Source organism: Gastrolobium bilobum, unplaced genomic scaffold (genome assembly GCF_033153095.1).
Source record: "Gastrolobium bilobum isolate Gb01-03AN ecotype WA unplaced genomic scaffold, APGP_CSIRO_Gbil_v1 utg14062, whole genome shotgun sequence".
In the NCBI taxonomy this organism is placed as follows: domain Eukaryota; kingdom Viridiplantae; phylum Streptophyta; class Magnoliopsida; order Fabales; family Fabaceae; genus Gastrolobium; species Gastrolobium bilobum.
Window position 1 is genome coordinate 26,374 of NW_026898155.1, and position 21,744 is coordinate 48,117.

Consider the following 21,744-nt stretch of genomic DNA (forward strand, 5'->3'; position numbering starts at 1 on the left):
AAAATGTCGGTATGAAAAATGAAAATGTACGCGGAGAGGACCAATTAACTAGGATAGGAAACAATCTGATCCGTAAGAACAACCCTCGAACAAGTGTGCTCTAACTGCAGAAGCAAAGCAATAACAATGCCATTCCCAGCTATCCTTTCTCCCTTTCCCTCTTTATCCACATTCACCGCGCGCGCTTTGTTCCCTCCAAAACGCAACGTCTCTTCCCATTCCCCCTTTCCGAGTTTCTCTCGCAGAGATATTGCTTTGCTTTCGTTCCTCTCTCTCTTTTCACCTTCACCTGCCTCCGCCATTGACATTGGCTTCTGTACGCACGCCGCCACTCTTGTTCCACTTTCTTGGTTACTTAGTATTATTTCTGGAAAAACCCTAATTCCTGAAATTGATGCGCAGCAGGACCAAAGGATTGGCTCAAAGAGCAAAAAAAGAAGGCCTCCAAGTTCCTATTGGCCCCCGTCGATGCCTCCCGCGAAACCCTTCGATCTGCCTATCTCTTTCTCAGTACGTCTTTTCCTTTTTCTCTCCACATTCATGCGCACATTAATTGCTTCTTTTCTTATTACTGTTTAATTCGGCAGCGGAAACCGACGCTGCTTATGCGGATGAAGATTTGCAGAAATTCCAGCAGCTCTTCAAATCAGCTGCAAGGGATTGCGTCCCACAGGACAGGAATTCTTTTGTCACTTTCCAATCCAACACCGGCGTAGAGGTTTGATTGTCTCGCTTGTTTCACTAATTAGGTTATGGAAGACATAATAGGAAAATATAAAACGACGATGGTTATTGAGTATCAATTATCAAATGCTTGCAAGTTCACGATTCCAATGAATCATCAATTATTATTGTTTTTATTATCTTTGGGGCATCAAATGATGACTGATAGCCATAGGTATAGTGTTAAACACGCGAATTTCTTTTAACATCATCGTTATGTGTTAAGGTGGATGCTTTATTCCTCTCTATCTTCCTTTTCCCGAAAAGCATGGTAGCTCGAGTGCAAAGAAACGTTCTGACAGAGACGTAATTCGCCTCCACTGTCTTTTTAATGCACAGGTGTGCACGTTTCGGTTGATTGTGAAGAACGCTGCCTCCTTGCTTGGAAATAAGGATCCTGTAAAGTTGAAAGCTGAAGCTTTGCTAGATAATCTCGTGAGGTATCCACTTCCCAGCATCTATGTTCTGTATCTTACTGCAGTGACTAATGTCCCTCAAATCCTTTCTTTACTTTGATTGTTTAATTTTTTTAAGTCCCAATGGTTCCAAGCACTAAAATAAATATAGGAAGCCTCCACACTATTTGAGAATATTGAATGTCTACTTCACATGTACAAGCTAATGATTGATTTGAAATTGAATGGTTTAATTTTCTGTTTAGATCTAAAGAAACTAGCTGATTTCAGAAAGAATTGTTTTTGGTTACGTTGTGCAAAATTGTTGTATTTCCAGTTAAGTGTAGTTCTCCATGGCCATGCTGCACTGTTGGTATTTCTTTGTAATAAAATAAACAGATTGAAGTGCAATGTAGTTGCAAAATGACTCCTTTCTTTTGCATGTTTATCTGGTATATCTTGTTTCCAGCATCTAATTCTTTTTGTGGACAGGATCTTATTCCCAGCATTTTAGCTTTTGCTTCATTCTACATTAGAAACTTTTAATGACTACTTATTCTTTTCCTAACGTCATTCTTTTTTCCAATTTGATGCTGGACAAAGGTAGGTCAAATGTAATTATATTTTGGTTTTGATGATTGAGTTAAATTTTTGGCAGTAATTAGTTTCAGAGATATGATTTAGTTATTTTAGATAAATTTACGGTAATTCTGGTATAATTATGTTCCTTTGAGGATAATATTTAGATTTCAAAAGTTGTAGAAGATTTTTTACTTGCCAGTCTAGTTTTATCATGCATATAAAAGGGCTTGCCATGTGTAAATGGAGATGAAATCCCTATTTTCAGTTATGAATAATATTCAAGAGTTTTCCTTGTGTCATGGTAACTGATAGATATGTAATAAAATCATTCATGAGGCTTTACTTATTGCTCAAGCTTTCCTTGCCATGGTATTCCGGCTTTTAATACCAAGTGAGCAACTCGTATACTATTATAGCGCATGGTAAAAAGGTCTTGTATTGTCCACGCTTCAAGCCCAAGTGGCTATTGCATGGAAGGGTGTGATAAAAATATAATAAAGCTATTCATGAGCTTTTACCTATCTCCTTAAGCTTTTAGGAGAGTTATTCCTTAACAGTTGACAGTGAATTGCTGAGTTTCTATTCTATCTTGTAGATTTTAGATTGTTTGCTAAAACAATACCTTTTTTTTGTTTCCTGTAAATTTCTTACATGCTATCTTCATGCATTATAATACCTAAAGCATTATCTGCATTCTCTTTTCCTTTTTATCCTCCCTTTTAATACCCCTTTGACCCCAAAATGCATGTTTATTACATAATTTGGCAACATCTGATGTTAAATGCTTGCTTCTCATTTGCTTCCATATCATGCAGATCTTTTACCTCTATCAGTGGGCTGGCTAGCGAAACCAACATTCAACTGGCATCAGATAGGTATCTCTTTGATAGTAGCATACGGGAATATGGGGGAAGACTTGATTCTTTTTTAAAGAAAATTCTTTATGTGATTGTTTGAAAAAAAAAAAAAAAACTGAACCTAGCTCACAACAACCCCCGCCCCCCAACCGAACAAAAAATTGTTAGTATCCACTACTGTCATATTACTTTGTTACTATTGTATTTCATGTTACGCCTAACTTAGTTTGAACTCCTTTTGAAATTAATTTCTTGATGAACGAGAGGGACCTGAGGTTCTGCAACAACTAATGATGGACTTCTAGTTTTTTTATGTCTTAATGTTCAAAAATGAGGGGAACCGGTAAACAGCTTTTGAAAAATGCTAAATTTCTGAAAAGCAGCAGTCAAGTTGCTGGAATGGTTGTAGGTTGGATTTATAAGCGGATCCTTCTCAAGATTTATTGGTCTGTTTCTAATCGTATAACATGTTCTTGTATTTGGATTGGAAGGGCTTTATCTGAAGTTTTGAGTGTCTTGATTTGCATAATGATGTGTTGCTTTATGTTCTTTCTGATATGTCTTTGACCGCCTCTCCTTGAACTGCTTGTTTATAAATGTTTAGAAAGATATAAAGATATGGATTAAAATATAACAATATCTTACCCTTCTTTAACTATAGAACCACTTTTGTTTTTTCCCCAAGTCCCAACTTAAGTCTAAACACAAATATGGATTTATATATTTGTTTTTCCTCTTGATTTAATTGCCTGTCTTGGTGTCCTTTTTGTTTCTCCCTTTTTAAATTGTTAGAAGCCGAAGTTTTATATTCTAAGTTATTGCTGCTTGTTATAGTTCGGAATGCTCATATGTGTTATTCTGGTGCCTATTACCTAGCTAGATTATCAAATCGATGGCTTGCCTCTTGAATCACTCATTTTTTTTTCCCAGAAGAAAGATAGCTGACGCTTTATCAGATACAATATCTTCTCTCGACAAATTTGAGCAGGGAATCAGGGATTGCCTTGAAATCTGACTGTAAAGGATAGCCTATCCTACTTTTTGAAGTGGAAGTTGATCCTTAAACAATTGTGCTAGTATGTGCTTCTGTCTTTATTTTTCGAATTTAGCGTTTTGTTATGTCTACTTTCCTTTGATTTCTTTACCTTTTTTTTTGTAAAAAAAAACATAGATAAAAAAAATCACTGGCAGTACTTCCATTACGTGAAAGGTTGGCAATATCTATAATCTTAAACTTCAATGACAAATTTTGCTGTCAAATATCGTTAGTATATAATTTTATTAACAAAAATATCTGAATCTCGTTCTTACTCTAAACTGTTAGCCACCTCACTATCTGAACTTGGGTTTGGGCATTATTTGTTTGCTAATACTTTCATTTGTCCCCCAGGGAATCTATTCGTGTAAGCAGCAATTTTCCGCTGTCATCAATGTACTGACTGCTTCGAATATCAAAATATGCTTTTGCCCTACTCAAGTTACTACTTACTACTTCTCTCAAATCTCAATCTAAAATATGTAAGCACTCTGTCAATACATATCGGCTACGTTTTTCAATGCATTTAATCCTCTGAATCGTTTCGAAGAGAAAACGCGCATGCTTTTGATAGTTTTATCGTTAGTATATAATTTCACTGGGAAAAGTGTTTATCTTTTTCAATGACACAATTTATATCATTTCACTCTCATAAAGAGGTGGGACTCACACTTTTATTTTTTTTTGGTCAACTATTTCTCCTCCTTTATTTATCTCTTTCTCTTTCTTAAAATGACACAACTTTATATCCTTTAAAATGACACACACTTTACCCAATTTCATTACCGAAAATATCTGAATCTCTTTCTTACTCTAAACTTTTAGCCACCTCACTATCTGAACTTGGGTTTGGGCATTATTTGTTTGCTAATACTTTCATTTGTCCCACAGGGAATCTATTCGTGTAAGCAGCAATTTTCTGCTCTCATCAATGTACTGACTGCTTCGAATATCAAAATATGCTTTTGCCCTACTCAAGTTACTGCTTACTAGTTCTCTCAAATCTCAATCTAAAATACGTAAGCACTCTGTCATTACATATCTGCTAAGTTTTTCAATGCATTTAATCCTCTGAATCGTTTCGTAGAGAAAACGCTCATGCTCTTGATAGTTTTATATATAGCTGTCAAAAACTCAAAACGGGTCAGTCCATCCCGTTAGATCCTAGCTCGAGTGGATTAAGTCCAAAAAGCCCGTAGGGCCAAATGGTGCACAATAATAAAGGCCCTCGTGAGCCAAAATCCAAAATCATAATTTCAAAAAAATTATTGTTTTATCAAATTCAACGCATTCAAAATGATTTTAACAAATAAATATTTAATATTTTCATGAAATATTCTATATTCAATATAAATTTTTTATGAAAAATTATTTGCACATAAATTTACAGGTGAAAATGTAAGTAAAATTTTAATATAAGTGAAAAATGATTTTACTATCTTTGCCAAATTTTGTTGTTAAAGGATGTCATTGAATGAAAGTTTTTCTCTCTAGGAGTCTAGTGGAAAACCGAAAGAAATAGTGAAAAAACAATCTTAATATTAGTATTGAACAACTATTATAAGTATGCTATATATTTAAAAGTTAAATTAGTTTTTTTCTTTAACTATTATTATTATAAGATTAATGTTTCTATTAAAACAAGAGATAAAGTTATATTTATTGTAAGGTATTTTAATAAAATACATGATCCACAAAAAAGTAAAATTACTAAAATAACTTAAAAGTCTTCAAACTTCATTAAATATATTTATTGTATATACTCTATAAAATTATATATGTAAAAGTATATTTTTGTTATCATATTATGTTTTTAATTAATTTTATATTTATAAATATATATATATATATATATATATATATATATATATATATATATATTTAAAATAATCTAAATTTTGATGAAGAAAAAATTTTTGCCAATAAATTCTAATACAAGCATTTTGGGGGTTAGAGTTACAAAATCACAAAAAAACCTAATGAGTTAGGGTTAAATATAGGATGTTAAATATAGGATATTGCAGGCTGATCCGTGAGCTTCAATCCATTTTGACACTTTTGGACTTTTATACTCTTATATTTAAGAGTATATTCATGATTTGCAAATACTCTACATGATAAACTCTCCAATAATTTTTTAAGAGTGTGTTTGGTAAAAGATTTTGTTAAGGATAGATAGGCAAATGAAAGTGGTATTTTTGGATGTCCATGTTTGGTATCATGTTTTAAAATTTTTTGCTAGAGAACACATTTGCCTAGTATTTGCTTTTGTGTGTAAAAAAAAACTGGTATTTGCTTATGAATTACCAAGAAACTGCTGTTTTCAAAACTGGACTTGTGGTTGATCTGATGAGGACATCGAATTATTGATCTGTGGTTAAATCTTGGTCTAATAGGTAAAAATTAATTATATATTTTTTAGTTTTAAATGTATAATAAATATTGAATTAAAACAGTAATAAAGTAATTCATATTTATAATTAAGTAATGTGATAACATTTTTAAGTTCAATAATAAACATCAAATTTATAAATTATTTTTTTTTTCTGGATACACAAATTTATAAATTCGTAGTATTAAGAATTACATTAAAAGAATGAGTTGTAAGGTGATATAATATTTAAAATGACTTCATCTGCTTCGTAAAAAGAAAATTCGAAATGATGCCTATGTATGTCTTTTTTTTCTCTTAAATTGCTCCAACCAGTTCGGCTGGATCTTCGTTGATTTAGTTTTATCAGTTCAATAAATCGGATGTTTGATCAGCTTATTAACAAATAAAAACAGCAAAAGTTAAAAGCTTTCAAGAGTATTTTTTTAAGATATATATATATATATATATATATATATATATATATATATTTGAAAAAAATATTTGTCATTTTAAATGAGTTATGTCATTTTAAGAGAAAGATAGACATAATATTTTTTTATTTAAAATTTAAATTTAAAAAAAATCAACCATCTTTCTCTTTCATGATTTTCGTTCCTTGTGTCTATCTCTCTCTTAAAATGATATAATTTGTGTCATTTAAAATAACAAACATCAAACTCTATATATATATATTAGTTTATTAGAGTTCTCTTATTTTTTTTAATTTTACTGTTATTTAATAATTTTACTTTTTATCATAATAATTCATTCTAATATAAATTATTTAATTTTTTTCCTCTTCAAAACTCTCATAACACTTTTATATAAGGGATTAATGTTTCTTATTTTATAGAATAAAATTTAATTTTTACGCACACAAAAATATGTGGGTCCATGTGAGGAAAGAGAGAAAAAAAATGTATATCATACACTTTTACGAGTGTACAGAAAATAAAAAATATATTTATTTTTAGAAATAATAAATCCTTTATATAATTATTAAATAATTTTTAACTTTATTTTTTAAGTTATAATTAATTATAACATAAAAAAAAAATTTAACTTAAAAAAATTGTGTCATGCTTTACTTCAAAGACTTTTTATAGATATTTGTCCCCTCTAACATTTCGCCAATGCTGTAGCAATTGTACGAGCGACATCACACGGGTCAATGATGCCAAAATCAAGTTTTTATTTAGAAAAAGAAGGAAATGGTAGAACGTAAATCATAAAAATGACAGGAAACAACGTAAAGTTTCTATTATTTAAGGTTAAGATACAAATTTATATATATATATATATATATAAAAGTCACTACTCATAATTCAATGAACAACTTCATATTTAAAATATATAAATCACATAATTATATAAGATATAAGTTTAAAAAAAAAGTTAACAACTTATACAATCAAATTCCAAAACATCAAAAGAATAAAATTTAATAACTCCTAAATTATATCAATTAATTTAAATCAAACACATCATCTTGCACCAGTTATATGTCCTCAATGTCTTATTCTCTTACTTCTATAACAAGTTCATTTGCAATAAAATATAATAGATTGATTCAAAACCCACTTCGGCTTGATATTCAAACTTTTTATTAGTGGCTTCACCTTGTTCTTTCTCTACAACAACAACCACCTGCGAGGTTTTTTTTTTTTAAAAGTTAATGGGTTAAAAGTTAATCTGATTCAATTTTGTTTTTGTATAAAACCTGGTTTAGTTTTTTGTTTAAGTAAATGTTAGAGAAATATAAAATAATTAATTTAACTTCACCCATAGTCTTAAGGTTTTGGATTGAAGTGATTTTTTATCTGGTATAGGACACGAGGTCACCTCACCGTCTTACTTTTAGGTGAAATTAAGAAAAGTACAAAGCAGATCCTGTCTTAAGGTTTTGGGTTGAATTAAGAAAAGTACGTGGCATTTTTTATGAGCAAAATTTTTATCTGCGTTCTAACATGTATCATTTTTTTTTATAGTTTTATATTAGTTTTTGACAACAATGGATTGGCCAACAACTATTGGAATAATTTTCCAAAATGTGATATGTACTCTCCTTGTGCTATTCTACAATACAATCAACAGGGTTGCATCTAGACAAGGCTATGAGTGGACGTGAAAGGGGACAATTGGCCCTTAATGCGCAACACTTTGATCGGGTGAACCAGAAGCTTCCACCAAGTACAAGCGACAGCATGGTGTTCCATCGTCTGGATTGGTTTGTAGTGACCTAGGCAAGCTGCGCAGCTTGTTGAAGAGATTTAACGGATCATTCAAGAGACCAAAATGGGCATCTGGGTCCCCAATTTGTGACAGTTTTACATTAGTGAAGCCAATGGATGGCAAGAGATGATCTGGCCAATCGCTGTAAAATTGAAAAGCTGAATTGAATAGTGTGGTTGATGGCTTATTCATGAAGTCTGCTAAGAGGACTGTGTGTGTTAGAGCGCATTTGTTGGCTAAAATCCTCAGCACTTGCATGGCATGAGATTGGGTCAAGTAGTAGAGGAGACCTTCTAGAATCCAAACCGTGCTCTTCTGTGGCAAAAACCCTGCAATTTGAAGCTTTTCCATCCAGTCATTTTCTCTTATGTCAGCTGCCACTGTGGTTAAGGATTTGGCTTTGGACATAAAATGTTGGGATTCGTATGTGGATTCCCTTGCCGCTTGTAAAATGGTGCTTTTCACCTCCAAGACTTCTGGAAAGTCAACCTCAAATACATCGCTGTCCTTTAAGCAACTCAAACGATATGCTCTCGTGTCCATTCCTACATTAAAGGTTGCACGTATCAGTATATATAATTTGTCAATTGTAAGGCTTTGGTCCAAAAGTGTCTGAATGGTCCTGGCTAGTGATGATATGAGCAATTATTTGTCAAAATCATGAAGAATTTGTGCATTAAATATCTTGTAATATGATGGTGAAAGCGTAATTCACCTAAACGTCCTTGATTTTTTTTAGCTCAGCTAGCTGATCAATTAGCAAATATTGGACAAAACTAAAAACATGTGTAGCAGAGTGTCACAAACCTGCACCAAGGAGAACAACCTGTGCTTCTCTGCCATTGGGGGAAGAGAGAGCATGTTCTAGTTTAGAATCAAACCAAAGGGTTCGAACCGCAATCATCACTCCAGAAATTTCACGCGCATTGTTGAGATGGTCTTTCTTTATCTTTTCATGGAGGTTTCTCAAGTAAGTCTCCCCTGCTAATAAGTCAGCGAGTGGATCATGGATCACATGCTTCCACAGAGCCCTTATAGCAGCCGTTTGGCAAGCTGATCTTTGAAGGAATTCCCATTCTTTTTCAATAGTTGCATGAACTTGTCGAACAGCGTCACTGTGCAACAGCTCTGGAAGCTTTAGCTCCGCCCCAGCTTGGTCCTCAGGCAAGGCATTCACTTGATCTGACATGATTGTGTGTAACACAAAATAGGGGATTAAGAGGTTTCTGGAAAAGATAATGAGATGTTATTTATATATATAGAGGAGTTTAAAGAGTTGTTGGGGTAGGGATAAGTAAAAGAGAACCACACACAACCAACGCTTCAGGGATGCCTAAATCGTATCCAGCTTCTTGACCTTAATGAAAGGCTAGGTAACAATGCAGTCCACGACTCCCACAATTACATATCCTAATTCCTGAGCCTTTCGCTGTCTTGGCTGTCTTTTTTCAAGAGCAACAGTGACGTTCTGGGGTTCCCACTGGAAGTGACCATTGGTTGTCACGTGGGTGGCTCAATTTGGGTAACATAACAACAACAATCAAGTAAATCAAATGAGTATAAGTTTTTCAGAAAAAATAAAAAATAAAAAAAATCACATCAGTATAAGCTACGACGCAAATACTCTCATGGTTGGGTTTGCGTTTTATTGGGAATAAATCTTTTCATGACACAATTTTATGTGAGATTGTCTATAGACAAATGGTTAGGAATAAGTGCATCAGCCTCATATTTTTTCTTTCTCTCTTTTTTCTTTGCATGGGTTTCACACATTTTTATATACACTAAATTTATCTACTGGAATATGAGAAACACTCAACCCAGTTTTATATGGAAAAAAAAAATGAACTAAACATAAATCATATGAGTGAGGATCTATAAATTTAATGTTTAAGGTTTTGGTTTGAAACCAATGTTGTGAAACCCGATCCGATCTGGCCGGATCGACCCGAAACTCGGTGAATCGATTATCGGATCGGTTCGAGTTAAGCATCGGATTGGCCATGCATCGGACCCGATCAAACCCGATGACCGGTCGGGTCATGCATTTGAAAAAAAAAAACCAAAAACTAAAATTGTTTCATCTTATCAGAAAAAAAATATAGAACGCATTTTAAAAAAATTTGTAATTTTATTTTCTAGCAATATACTCTTTTACAATGACATCAAATTTTAGCTTCCAATACTGAAGCAATTTGCGGAACAATAAATTAAGAGAATATGACATATGTCATTTCAATGTAGATGAATTTAAAAAATATGAATTTACAACATATGACCTTTTGAATGTCATTGAGAGGTATGTTGTGGGATGCTGAGTTACAATTTAAATTGATATAGTAATAACATGCATTTTTATTTAATTGTGTTTTATGAACTTGTACAAATGTGATCGAGTAATTTTTGAGTTTATTTAAAGAATTTTGTTTAACTTATTTTAGATATAAAGAATATAATTAAATTTAAATATTCATATTTATATATGTTTTTATATATTCGGGTCAAAACTGACGTGACTAATGATCTATCGATCCAATCAATAATTTAATACCCCGACTAAATCGATACCGAATTTAATAATACTGTTTGAAACTGAACAAAAAATTCTTTTATTGCGCGTGGTCACTTAGTAGATAGAGATCTCTTCAATGTTGGATTCCCCTTGAGAGTTGGGTAATACGACGTGAGATTAAAAGGTGTACTCCCAAAGAGTCCAAAAAAAGAAGAAGATGTATTCCCAAAATGTTTTAAAAGTTAAATTGGCTGATTTATCTAATCAAATTGTAAATTAACTATATTTTTATTTAAATATTTTTATAAAACTGTTCAGTGAGAATGTATTAAAACACTAATTTTATTTTTTAATCCCTTTCTGATCTTACTTGAAATCTTGATTTTAAGTCATCTGAGGCATCATTTTGGAGGGATCTTGGACATTTTGGGACTGGACTTGGGCATTTGGGAGAGAAGCCAAAAGCTCTTGAATACTTCTGAGTAGCCATTACTTAGGTGTCAATTTTTCTTTCTTTAATTTCCTTTCTGTCCATTTGCATGTAATCTAGTCAGTGCAACATGCTTTGTAAGCATTTCCCTTATTCCTCTTTCCATTGTAGTGACTTCAATCGTGTACTGGTGTTAGCATATTTCATAACACTAATTCATTTTAGTATTGCCAGATACAGGGCACACCCACACCAGAGACTCTGTTCCAAAACCAGGAAGAAAACCAAAAATCCCAAATTTTTTCCCTAGATAGATGCACAGTATCTCCAAGCAAGAGCTGAGAAGCATAATACATTTTCAACATTAACTCCTAAAATGTAGAGAATATTTATAAAAAATCATGAGAACTTTTCAACTCTACCACACACAAAAATCAGACAACAAATACCTCACATGTTAGTCCAATAAAGTGAAAGCTGAAGCTTGCCTGCTCCATTCGCCAAGTTATTCAAAGGAGATTCAAACGAAGGAAGGAATTTCTATCATATGAAATTGAGAGGAAGAAGATAGACGAAAGGAATTGAGAGGAATGATTGACGAGCAACGAAGAAGGGAAAACAATTGGTGGGATGCTAAAACCCATGACGTTATAACGAAAATCAAAGATTTAGGGCCCTTGAAATATTTTTTGGGCATCAAAATTGTAAATTGCTATATGATAACCTGCAAGGTCACGTGATCATAGATACAAAAGAAAGAAAAAAAATCATTCGAAATGATTTTGTAATTTTTTTTTTTTTTGGTAGGCTGATTTTGTATTTTAAATATGAATTAAGTTGTATTGATCATTACTTTATTTGAAATATATTTTAATCTTAATTTATTAAATTTTAAAAATAAATATATCTGATATGCAACAAATTTACCTCAAAAAAAAATTTATGCACATTAGCTGTGAGTTTTTTTTTTTTTTTTTGGTCTGTTAAGAATGGGAGGAATATATAATGCATTTACCTTTTTAATTTGTATTTATGATCAGGATACGAATAAAAGCTTTAGAGCCTGTTTGGATGAACTTTTTTTTTCTTCAGAAACTGCTTTTTTTTAAAAAAAGAGCACTTCTCGAAAAAAAGTCTGTTTGGATGACTGCTTTTAAAAAAAGCAAAAGTCATAAAAAAAGTCAAAAAAATTTTTTTTTTCAAAAGCTAAAAATTTTAACTTTTAAAAAAAGCATAAGTCAAAAGTCAAATATTTTTTTTCAAAAAATAAATATTTTTTTAAAAATCTAAATGGCTATAACTTTTATAAAAAATACTTTTAAAATAAAGAAGTGATAAAAAAGACTTTCTTCGAAATTCAATACAAACGACCTCCTAATGTTTACCATTCAATAAGGTCATCTCTGTACACACTCCATTACCTTACCCCTCAAGCAAACATCTCTGCATCAGCCCATCCTAAGATGTCAACAATAATGTATTAATTGAGATTTCTTCCACTGTTCCCCTTTAAACTCGGTATAAACTGAATGTGAATTCTTTTTTGGTAACTTAAAATTTGTACTCTTGAAATGGCAACGCATGCGGAATCGCTCTAAAGAGAGGGAAGCATTCTAATCATCACGAAGCTCTTGAAAGTTGAAACAATGGCATTTATCCCAGTTGAGTGTGGCTTATAACGCTTGTTGCGTCTATTCACTCATCTAACCTACTTTGGTTGTCTCGACTCTCCGGAATTAAAACAAATCTTCTACGTAGCCGTCAAGTGGTAATTAAAAGAAATTGTAGTACCAAATAATAGTAGTTCAACTAATAGCAAGGGAGTTGAATAAGTGAAAAGGAAATGGCCGAGTCTCGGAATCGATGTCACCTCAACTCAACTTTGAGAGAGGTTTAAATATCTCCGCACTTCGTCTTATAGCCAACTTGTGAGGATAACCGAGGAAACTAATTCGCTTCAAATAGTTAATTAACATTGAGTTAACTCAAAAAAAAATTGTAGTATCCAAATGTGCAATTCAGAAAAATAAAATAACAAAAACATAGGAAAACGAGCTAGGACTGCATACTTATTTAACCAAAATTTTATATTTTTCATCGTCAATCGTCAAGCACAAATCAAATGGATTCACTGCCTGATCCATCCATACAAAAACAAATAGGCATTTTTAATTAACTCCGTTAAAAGACAAATGGACAAACAGACACTAGAACCGCCCTTCCAGCTGATTACAAATATTTAATAATGTAAGGAAGAGCAGGCAAAAGCCAATAAATGCGTATTCAACGGATCCACTTTGAGATAATATAATCCCATGTTCCTATAAATTATACCGCTGAAAAGTTTATTCACTCAGAGGAATATTCGTTCCTAGTTTCCTACTTCCTAGTGTTATTTTTTTAATATAAATTACGATCCTCTCTTTCTAAAAATGTTAAAATTTCATTACTTTTTTTTATTTGTAATTTTTCTCTCTCGACAGATAAAGTATTTTATAATTTAATTTATTTTAGTATGAACGACCCTCTTAATAATGGTTAATAACTAAATACAAGCTTTCCACACTTTTTTTTCCTAGTTTGCAACTAGTTGGTCAGTTTTATTAGTATATAAACATATTCACTTTTATTTTTAAATATATCAAAAAGTAATATTTATCATTTTTCAGACTCTATCTTTTTCATTTTTAAGCAACATTTAATTTGTGGTTATCTGAAGTTTCTTGAGTAACATATGGAGATTTATAATTATATACCCTTTATGGTAATTTTAATTAGATTAGGGCTTGTATAGATTATTTTACCAGATAATTGATTTTCACCTTGTACTTTAAAGTAGCCATTAAACAAAAAAGTTTATATAATTACCAAATAATTTTACCTTTATTTTTTAAGCTCATATTTTTAAGTATTTTTTAAGTTAAAATAAGTTAAGTCAAACAGACTCTTAAATCAGTTGATTTTTCTAGAAAGAAAATAAGAGACAATATATTAAAAATAACATATTTTTTATTGTTTAAATACTGACCAAAAAGTAATTCAAAAGATATCACAAATCTCAAGTTTTTTTTAGTTTTTACCACTAACCCAAGTTAAAAAGTCTTGCTCCTCCCTTATTAATCCAGCTTATATATGCAAAACAATGCATAACCCACAAGTATCATAAAAATATGGGAAAAATGTGTGTCATTTTAAAAAATATAAAGTTATGTCATTTTAAGTAAGAGAAAGATATATATAAAAGAGGAGGAGAGAGTGAACCAAAAAAGAAAGGTGGGGTCTCACCTCTTTGTGAGAGTGAAATGACATAAGTTGTGTTATTTAAAAGAACAAACATTTTTTTCTAAAAATATTTGTTTTATTCTATCCATAAAATATCTCAAATTCTTCAATGTTGTGCATTGGTTGTTAAGTAGGACACAAAAATCTATCATGTGACTGCTTTCTTTGTATTGTTCTTAATATGTGAGAAAATTTTCGGTGCAATAGCTATAGGTATATCTATATTAAAAGAGAAAAAAAAATTGGAATTAAAAGGAATTATAAAAAAAAACATGAGTAAAGATGGAAAAAAAAATTATTTTTAGTAAAAAGAAATACCAAGTTCGGTACTCCCATAACATTAAAAATATTTCCCTAATATGCATCAAGCTTTGCTAAAAAAATCAGGGATATAACATAAATAAATAAACTATATTTTATTTAATTATTCAAACTGGATAAGTAATGAAGCAAAAACATGCAATTTCAACAATAATAGAAGTATCTAAACTTTTGTTGCCCATTAAGTTAGTGTAAAATATTATCCTCGACACAAAAATGAAAAAGATTAATAATCCTTATCTCGAGTCTTAAGAACATGATGGGTATTGGCACGAATAGAATGTTCCCTTTCTCTAAAGAAAGGCAAATGTTTGAGTCATTAACCTCCGTACGTATTAGCATCTACTTCCTATGAGGATAAGTACTCTGAGTCTGAGCTAGAGGAAGACACCTTATGCTTCATTGTTGGGTGATGGTGTAAGTTAAGCGATTACATAATCGATTAATTAAACTCTCAACACTTAATCGATTACGTATACTAGAAAAAAACTTGTATAGCGACAAAATTGCTATGAAAATTTCGTCACTAATTTTATACTCGCAACTATTTTTCGTTGCGGATTTCCTCGCAAATCTCTTTGAATAGTTTTTTTTGTTGTTTTAAGGGTAGTTTTGGCATTTTCAAAAAAATCAACTTTGTTAATTTTAATTTTGGATAGAAAATCAAGTTATGGGATAAGTGATAAAGAAACTTTAAGTAAGGGTATAAATGACTAAAAATTTCGAGAAGAGGGGTAAGTGATTATGAGAAAACTTATAGGATTTTCTTTGAAGTTTTCCTTATATATATATATATATATCTGTGTGTGTGTGTGAGATAGGATCATTTGACACCAGTGTCAAATTTAAAATTTGACACCTAATCTGAGAGCTATTAGATCAAAAAATACCAATGGTGTCACATGCTTACAAATCAAAGTCGTTGATCTTTTTTGATCTAATGACTCTCAGATGAGGTGTCAAATTTCAAATTTGACACTGCTGTCAAAGGATCCTACATCTCTCTCTATATATATAATTTTGATTATTTAATATTTAAAGTAAATAAATGAAAAACGTGAATATTTTGCAAAAGGAATAATGGAAAAGAAATGAGTATGACACAATCCGGGTAATCCATATTTTATAGAAAAACAAAAACAATAACAAAAAGTCATTAGGATTGATTTAGAAGTGAGGAGTTGAGATAGTTTGTATAAGGTCATAAGCTCAAACCTTGATGCTAAAAAAAAGATAGCACATAAAAAAATAAGATATGAGTATTTTTAGGGGTGTTGATCAATCGATCCAAATTATGGTGATCGAACCGAAAAATTGACAACCAAAAATAATAATAATTAGATTAGATATGTTTTCAATTTGGTTTGTGGAAACCGATCTAATCCAAACTAATTCAAAGTATTACGTATTTATCATTTTTGAAATTTTGCTAATGCCCTTTCCCTAATTAAGTAACCCTTACTCAGTTACTCCCTTAATTTTGTACCTATAGTAGACTATTTCTAAATTCACACCCACCCGCATCGCACATCCTCTGTCTTTAAGAACTCATTTTCATTCCAAAATCTAAGGCTCCCTCCACCGCGCCATTGTCGTTGTCCCTTTCGTTTCCTCTATGCGATAGCTAACACTAACTCGCCTCCTCTGTTGCCGAAGAATCGACTTTCTGTTGTCCCTTTTGTTCCAGTCCGCGACTCCGCTGTAGTCTCTTTCGTTTGGTTTTGAATCCATGTAGGTGATAATTTGTTTTAGTTTGAAGATTTGAAATTTTCAATAGTTTGTAACTTTGTATAACTTCATTTTTTATATAGCTAGTGATTTGTATAACTGAAATTTTAAGTTTTTCGAAAAACCTAAAACTGATCCAATCAAAACATAATAAAATTGGGTTGAATTTGAAGAAAAAATACATCCAAACCAAATGAATGATTAAATGATCAAATCATATGGATTGGATTATGATCGGAACAGGTTTTTACAACTGGGCCGATCATGTGATCTTCCTCTACACAACCTGGAACCGTCTTGGGTCAGAGCATCTTGCAGTTGGGCCACTTTATCCCATGGGTCTTCAATAGAACGCGATGGGGGGTGTACCTGCAAGACACTCCGACGCTCAAGTCAGATTTGGTTCAAGCAGGTTTAATTATGTAGAAGAAGATATGTACCTTTGTGTTAATAGGTATGTATTTATAGTAAAGTGATAAGTAGCTTGGGAGATGTTACTTGGTGATCAAGTTTGCTTTGTCTTGGAGGCAAAGTAATAGAGCTGTCATGTTTAATGTCAAGGAGCTTGTTTGTCATGTAGCCATTAATATTAAGGAGCTCGCTGAGATAACCTCATCTCCTAATGATCAAGCTATCTTTGATAAAGTCGCGGCGAGCTGGTGCTGTCATTTGTCTATTAGTTTAGAGACGTGGTGGGCTTGCCTTGGTTCTTAAGTAAGCTTCCTTATTTCTGGATCTTATATCAAAGGGCGGTTTCATGCGCGATGGGAGCATCGTGTCTTGCCCTGCGCAATGGGGGCATCGCGTCTTGTGCGCGATGTTGACCATCGTGCTTTACTCTGGATCTTTAATGAGATTGGGCTTCCTTGTATGTCATTTAGCCTCTGACGGGCCTATATTTTATTTGGATCAGTAGCCCCCCAGCTCGCTGCTTATGCTGAGAGCATGAGTAGTGAGATGTATAAATTTGGGAGTTGGCGTATCTGTTTATCAATCTGGAAAATTCATTGCGCTTGTTCCTTTATCTGGAACTATGGTCTGTACTTTGTATAGGTGCTTGAGAGCTTCATATTTGGATCCTGCATTTTGATACAATTCATAATTCATAGTTTATAAAGTTGGCATACCTTGTGCATGTTTTGGGGCTTGATGTTTCTGAATATGTAGCGATAAGTGTCGCGCTTTGGAGGAAGTTTTAACCAATTAAGGTGTTACCTTCCCTTCACTCTTTTTGATTGGAGGATCCTTTAGGGGGATCCTTTGTAATTGGAGGATCCTTATGAGAGATCCTTGTAATTGGAGGATCTTTATGAGGGATCATTTTGCTTGGAGGATCCTTATGAGGGATCCTTGTAATTGGAGGATCCTTATGAGAGATCCTTTTGCTTGGAGGATCCTTGTGAGGGATCCTTCTAATTGGAGGATCCTTATGAGGGATCCTTTTGATTGGAGGATCCTTTTGATTGGAGGATCCTTACGAGGGATCCTGTTAGTTGGAGGATCCTTATGAGGGATCCTTGTAATTGGAGGATCCTTATGAAGGATCCTTTAATTTTCTTCATTGCGCTCTAAGTCTATCTGCATTCCTAGTGAGATTTAATATCTTCACTGTTCATGAATCCTTGTAGGCGAGACTCATATCTTCCCATATATTCACAGGTCCTGCAACTTTCACAACAAAATACAAGGCAAAATACAGCGCAGCTGTTATGATCATCTTTCATGGAGCATTGCACTAAGATGAGTCTTACGCGCGTTAGGACTGTGTTTGCAATTTGCAAGATAAATCTTGCTTTTAAGTATCATGCTAAGATATATGATGTATACTAGCAGAATAGTCATAATAATCGAATAGGCTATACAGACGTGATGTGGCCAACTCAAAATAAGGCCTCTCGATACCTGTCACTCTTTCGGACAAATATGGTAAAGATGGTCCATATTTCTTGCAGTAGTAGTATGGTCAAGATATGCACACACGTAATATCCCTGCACCTTGCGGGATGAATTTTTTATTTGGGAATACAGTAGGCTGTATGTGGAAGCTACTGGTATATGGATCATACAGCCTTATGCTATGTATGTTTTATATCTTGTCATAGCATGTGAGATAGAAAATGTAGCCTGAACTTTGGTTCCACAACAAACAATTTTCGGAGTAGTGCTTCTATGTGACATGTGGCTTGTAAAGTTTGTCTTATCCACTTGTTCTACCAAACCAAACCTAATAGCCTTCTGTGCAAAAGTCAAATCGGTTTCCATATTTAAAATAGTTCACTCAGCAACTATAATGAAAAAATTGTTACCGAATATAATCATGGCCACTAAGTATAACCATGTCCTTATCAAGTGGAGTATGTCTTCATGTTTGGACTTTTAGTTGGAGCGCTGACTGACAAATAGCTACTCCCTTTTATATGCGTAAATCCCAATGGCTTTCTCATGGCCACCGCGCAAGCACTTGTGTTATATAGATAACTGTACCCAAGTTGATCCTCCATATGATAACTTCATCATGCTATATTTTGCTAAGCACTAGGTAATGATCAGTTCAAGCCTAAGCACTCAATACTTTGTAATATTAATAGTAATATATAGGGTACTCGAAATGATATCGCGCAAAGTCATTTGAGCTGGCTTTCGATTGCAGCTTCACAACTATATCGTGTCTGGCTTTCGATTGCAGCTTCACAACTATATCGTGTAAGAAGTTTGCGCGATAACTTTACCGCAACTTTACAAGATGGACAGTACATGGCACATAAGGCGCGATAGCCCTTATATAAAGCTAGGTTTTAAAGGTTGGCCAAGGTGTCCAAGTACTTAAGGCCAAAAACCGATTATGGGCGCGACAATATGAAGAAAAACTTAAGGCCTAGTAAATAGGTCCTATACTCAGCTCGACAAACCTACACGGTCTGTAGGCGGTGGACGTTTGGAACTTTTTGCAGCAACTTAATCCTATACTTCCAAGAGTAATATCACTGCGCACTGTACTGTAGGCATATATACATATATTTATTAGCAGGTTTCGAGTAGTATCTATATCGCGCACTATCCCGATAAAGGTAGACAATGGCTGCAGGACTTCTCATGAATTATGATCACATATGGGACGTGTTCATGCATCAAACTTGACGAAGCCTTGAGTATAACACTGTGCTAATAAAGCCTTGGGTGGGTTGACGTGTATTGCGCTAAAAATTAGTACATGCGCGATGTTGTACCCTCCTCGGATAGCATGTAATGATACACCAATCTACATACACCATAGCACATACGTTGATGTAATGGATTAAAAGTGGCTTGAGCACCGCTCTGTATTACCGTGAGGTGTAACTGACAGATCTCATAGTAAATATAAGTATGGATTGAAAATATGTTTAACTTTTGAAGCATCCTGACCTATTGGTAGCATCGCACATTATTTTCCTTGACTGGTAAATAGATAAATTTAGTAAGCTTTAAGGTGAGTCCAGATGGTGAGTCCACACAGTTTGTAAGAAAACTCTTTATTTGTCTATGCCTCTCTGAACGTAGGATCATCTCGCATCTAGGCATCCTTTTTTTTATCATCGTTGTGATAACAAGTCTTTCAGTAACATTCTTTCAAAATACTTAAGGTATGGGAAATATGACACATATGTGGCGTAATAATCCTTCGTGGGCTGTAGGAGGTGGAGGGTATAATGGAACTACGGGAAATAGGACCATCACTACAGCTTGACCGCCAATAGTTTAGTTTGTTGCTCTCACATGCAACACCTGGGAATAATATGTATCATCTCACATTCAAGTTTCTACATCGCACATGCAAGTTTCAACATCACGCAGCTTCCGTGTATCATCGCGCACTGACCAATGTGCAATACATGCATGAAGCCAATTAGTGCGCACTACATGCATGAAACCAAATGGCTATTTTATGTTACATGCATGAAGCCAAGTGGCCCTCTCGTGGCAATCGCATAAGCATATGAGAGATACCAAGATAGCAGCGTGTTTTGAAGCTGGGTACCAAAAATTCATTTCCTCAACATGTAAAAATTCATATGCATCGCGCATGTCATGTCCAAGAAGAATTAATGTACAAAGTTGTATGAAAATAATAGCGAGATAGAAAAGTAAGAGTATGAGAGCTTCCCTGGTATTCTTCAGCGTTGGTTTTGCACGTGGTGGTGGGAGTAGAAATTTATCGCTTCCCACCGACGGCGCCAATGATCGGAACATGTTTTTACAACTGGGCCGATCATGTGATCTTCCTCTACACAGCCTGAAATAGTCTTGGGTCAGAGCATCTTGCAGTTGGGCCGCTTTATCCCATGGGTCTTCAATGGAACGCGATGGGGGGTGTACCTGCAAGACACTCCGACGCTCAAGTCAGATTTGGTTCGAGCAGGTTTAATTATGTAGAAGAAGACATGTACCTTTGTGTTAATAGGTATGTATTTATAGTAAAGTGATAAGCAGCTTGGGAGATGTTACTTAGTGATCAAGTTTGCTTTGTCTTGGAGGCAAAGTAATAGAGTTGCTATGCTTAATGTTGAGGAGCTTGTTTGTCGTGTAGCCATTAATATTAAGGAGCTCGCTGAGATAGCCTTATCTTCTAATGATCAAGCTATCTTTGATAAAGTCGCGGCGAGCTGGTGCTGTCATTTGTCTATTAGTTTAGGGACGTGGTGGGCTTGCCTTGGTTCTTAAGTAAGCTTCCTTATTTCTGGATCTTATATCAAAGGGCGGTTTCATGCGCGATGGGAGCATCGCGTCTTGCCCTGCGCAATGGGGGCATTGCGTCTTGTGCGCGATGTTGACCATCGTGCTTTACTCTGGATCCTTAATGAGATTGAGCTTCCTTGTATGTCATTGGGCCTTTGACGGGCCTATATTTTATCCGGATCCGATTAGATATTTTTTACTTCAAAACTTATCCAATTCAAATCACGAACACCTTAATATTTTATAAAAGGATAATATTAAAGTATCATACATAGCACAATTTGATTAATCTATTTTTTAAAAGAAAAAACTATAACAAAAGAATGGCGCATGGAGAACGCGCCATTTGCCACTCCTTTTGATACAAAATTTTCATCCTATCTCGTGTTAGTACATTTTGGTGACCCAAAAATCGTCAATGACCCATGATTTTAAAATATGATGATTGTTATTTTGTACATTTCTTTCGTAGAAGAAAAGCGTAACTTATTTATTAGTTGGAAAAAATTGTGTGTTATTTTAAATGACACATTGTATTATTTTATAGACACAAATA

At 33.5% G+C, this 21,744-nt stretch overlaps 2 protein-coding genes across 3 annotated transcripts; one reads left to right on the forward strand and one right to left on the reverse strand.

The window, feature by feature from the left end:
* Positions 1–8,190, forward strand: LOC133313316 (uncharacterized). Of its 2 annotated transcripts, none has more exons than XM_061514668.1 (9): positions 1–316; positions 403–510; positions 588–718; positions 1,063–1,163; positions 2,516–2,575; positions 3,488–3,633; positions 3,948–4,075; positions 4,485–4,612; positions 8,062–8,190. In XM_061514668.1, exons 1-6 carry the CDS (start codon positions 127–129, stop codon positions 3,570–3,572), a joined length of 675 nt encoding a protein of 224 aa, XP_061370652.1. In that variant the 5' UTR covers positions 1–126; the 3' UTR covers positions 3,573–3,633; positions 3,948–4,075; positions 4,485–4,612; positions 8,062–8,190. The 2 variants fall into 2 exon arrangements, with proteins under 2 accessions (XP_061370652.1, XP_061370653.1); XM_061514669.1 differs by having other exon boundaries at positions 3,491–3,633.
* On the reverse strand, positions 8,113–9,556 carry LOC133313315 (uncharacterized). The gene is made up of 2 exons (XM_061514666.1): positions 9,007–9,556; positions 8,113–8,744 (listed from the first exon to the last, which is right to left on the reverse strand). Exons 1-2 carry the CDS (start codon positions 9,386–9,388, stop codon positions 8,113–8,115), a joined length of 1,014 nt encoding a protein of 337 aa, XP_061370650.1. The 5' UTR covers positions 9,389–9,556.
* Positions 9,557–21,744: the final 12,188 nt, after the last annotated feature.

Coding starts and splice junctions, on each gene's coding strand:
- LOC133313315 (XM_061514666.1), bottom strand. CDS start 9,388: ATGTCAGATCAAGTGAATGCCTTGCCTGAGGACCAAGCTGGGGCGGAG. Junction 8,745..9,006: donor GGTTGTTCTCCTTGGTGCAG/GTTTGTGACACT, acceptor CCTTTAATGTAG/GAATGGACACGAGAGCATAT.
- LOC133313316 (XM_061514668.1), top strand. CDS start 127: ATGCCATTCCCAGCTATCCTTTCTCCCTTTCCCTCTTTATCCACATTC. Junction 511..587: donor ATCTGCCTATCTCTTTCTCA/GTACGTCTTTTC, acceptor TTAATTCGGCAG/CGGAAACCGACGCTGCTTAT. Junction 2,576..3,487: donor ATTCAACTGGCATCAGATAG/GTATCTCTTTGA, acceptor TTTTTTTCCCAG/AAGAAAGATAGCTGACGCTT.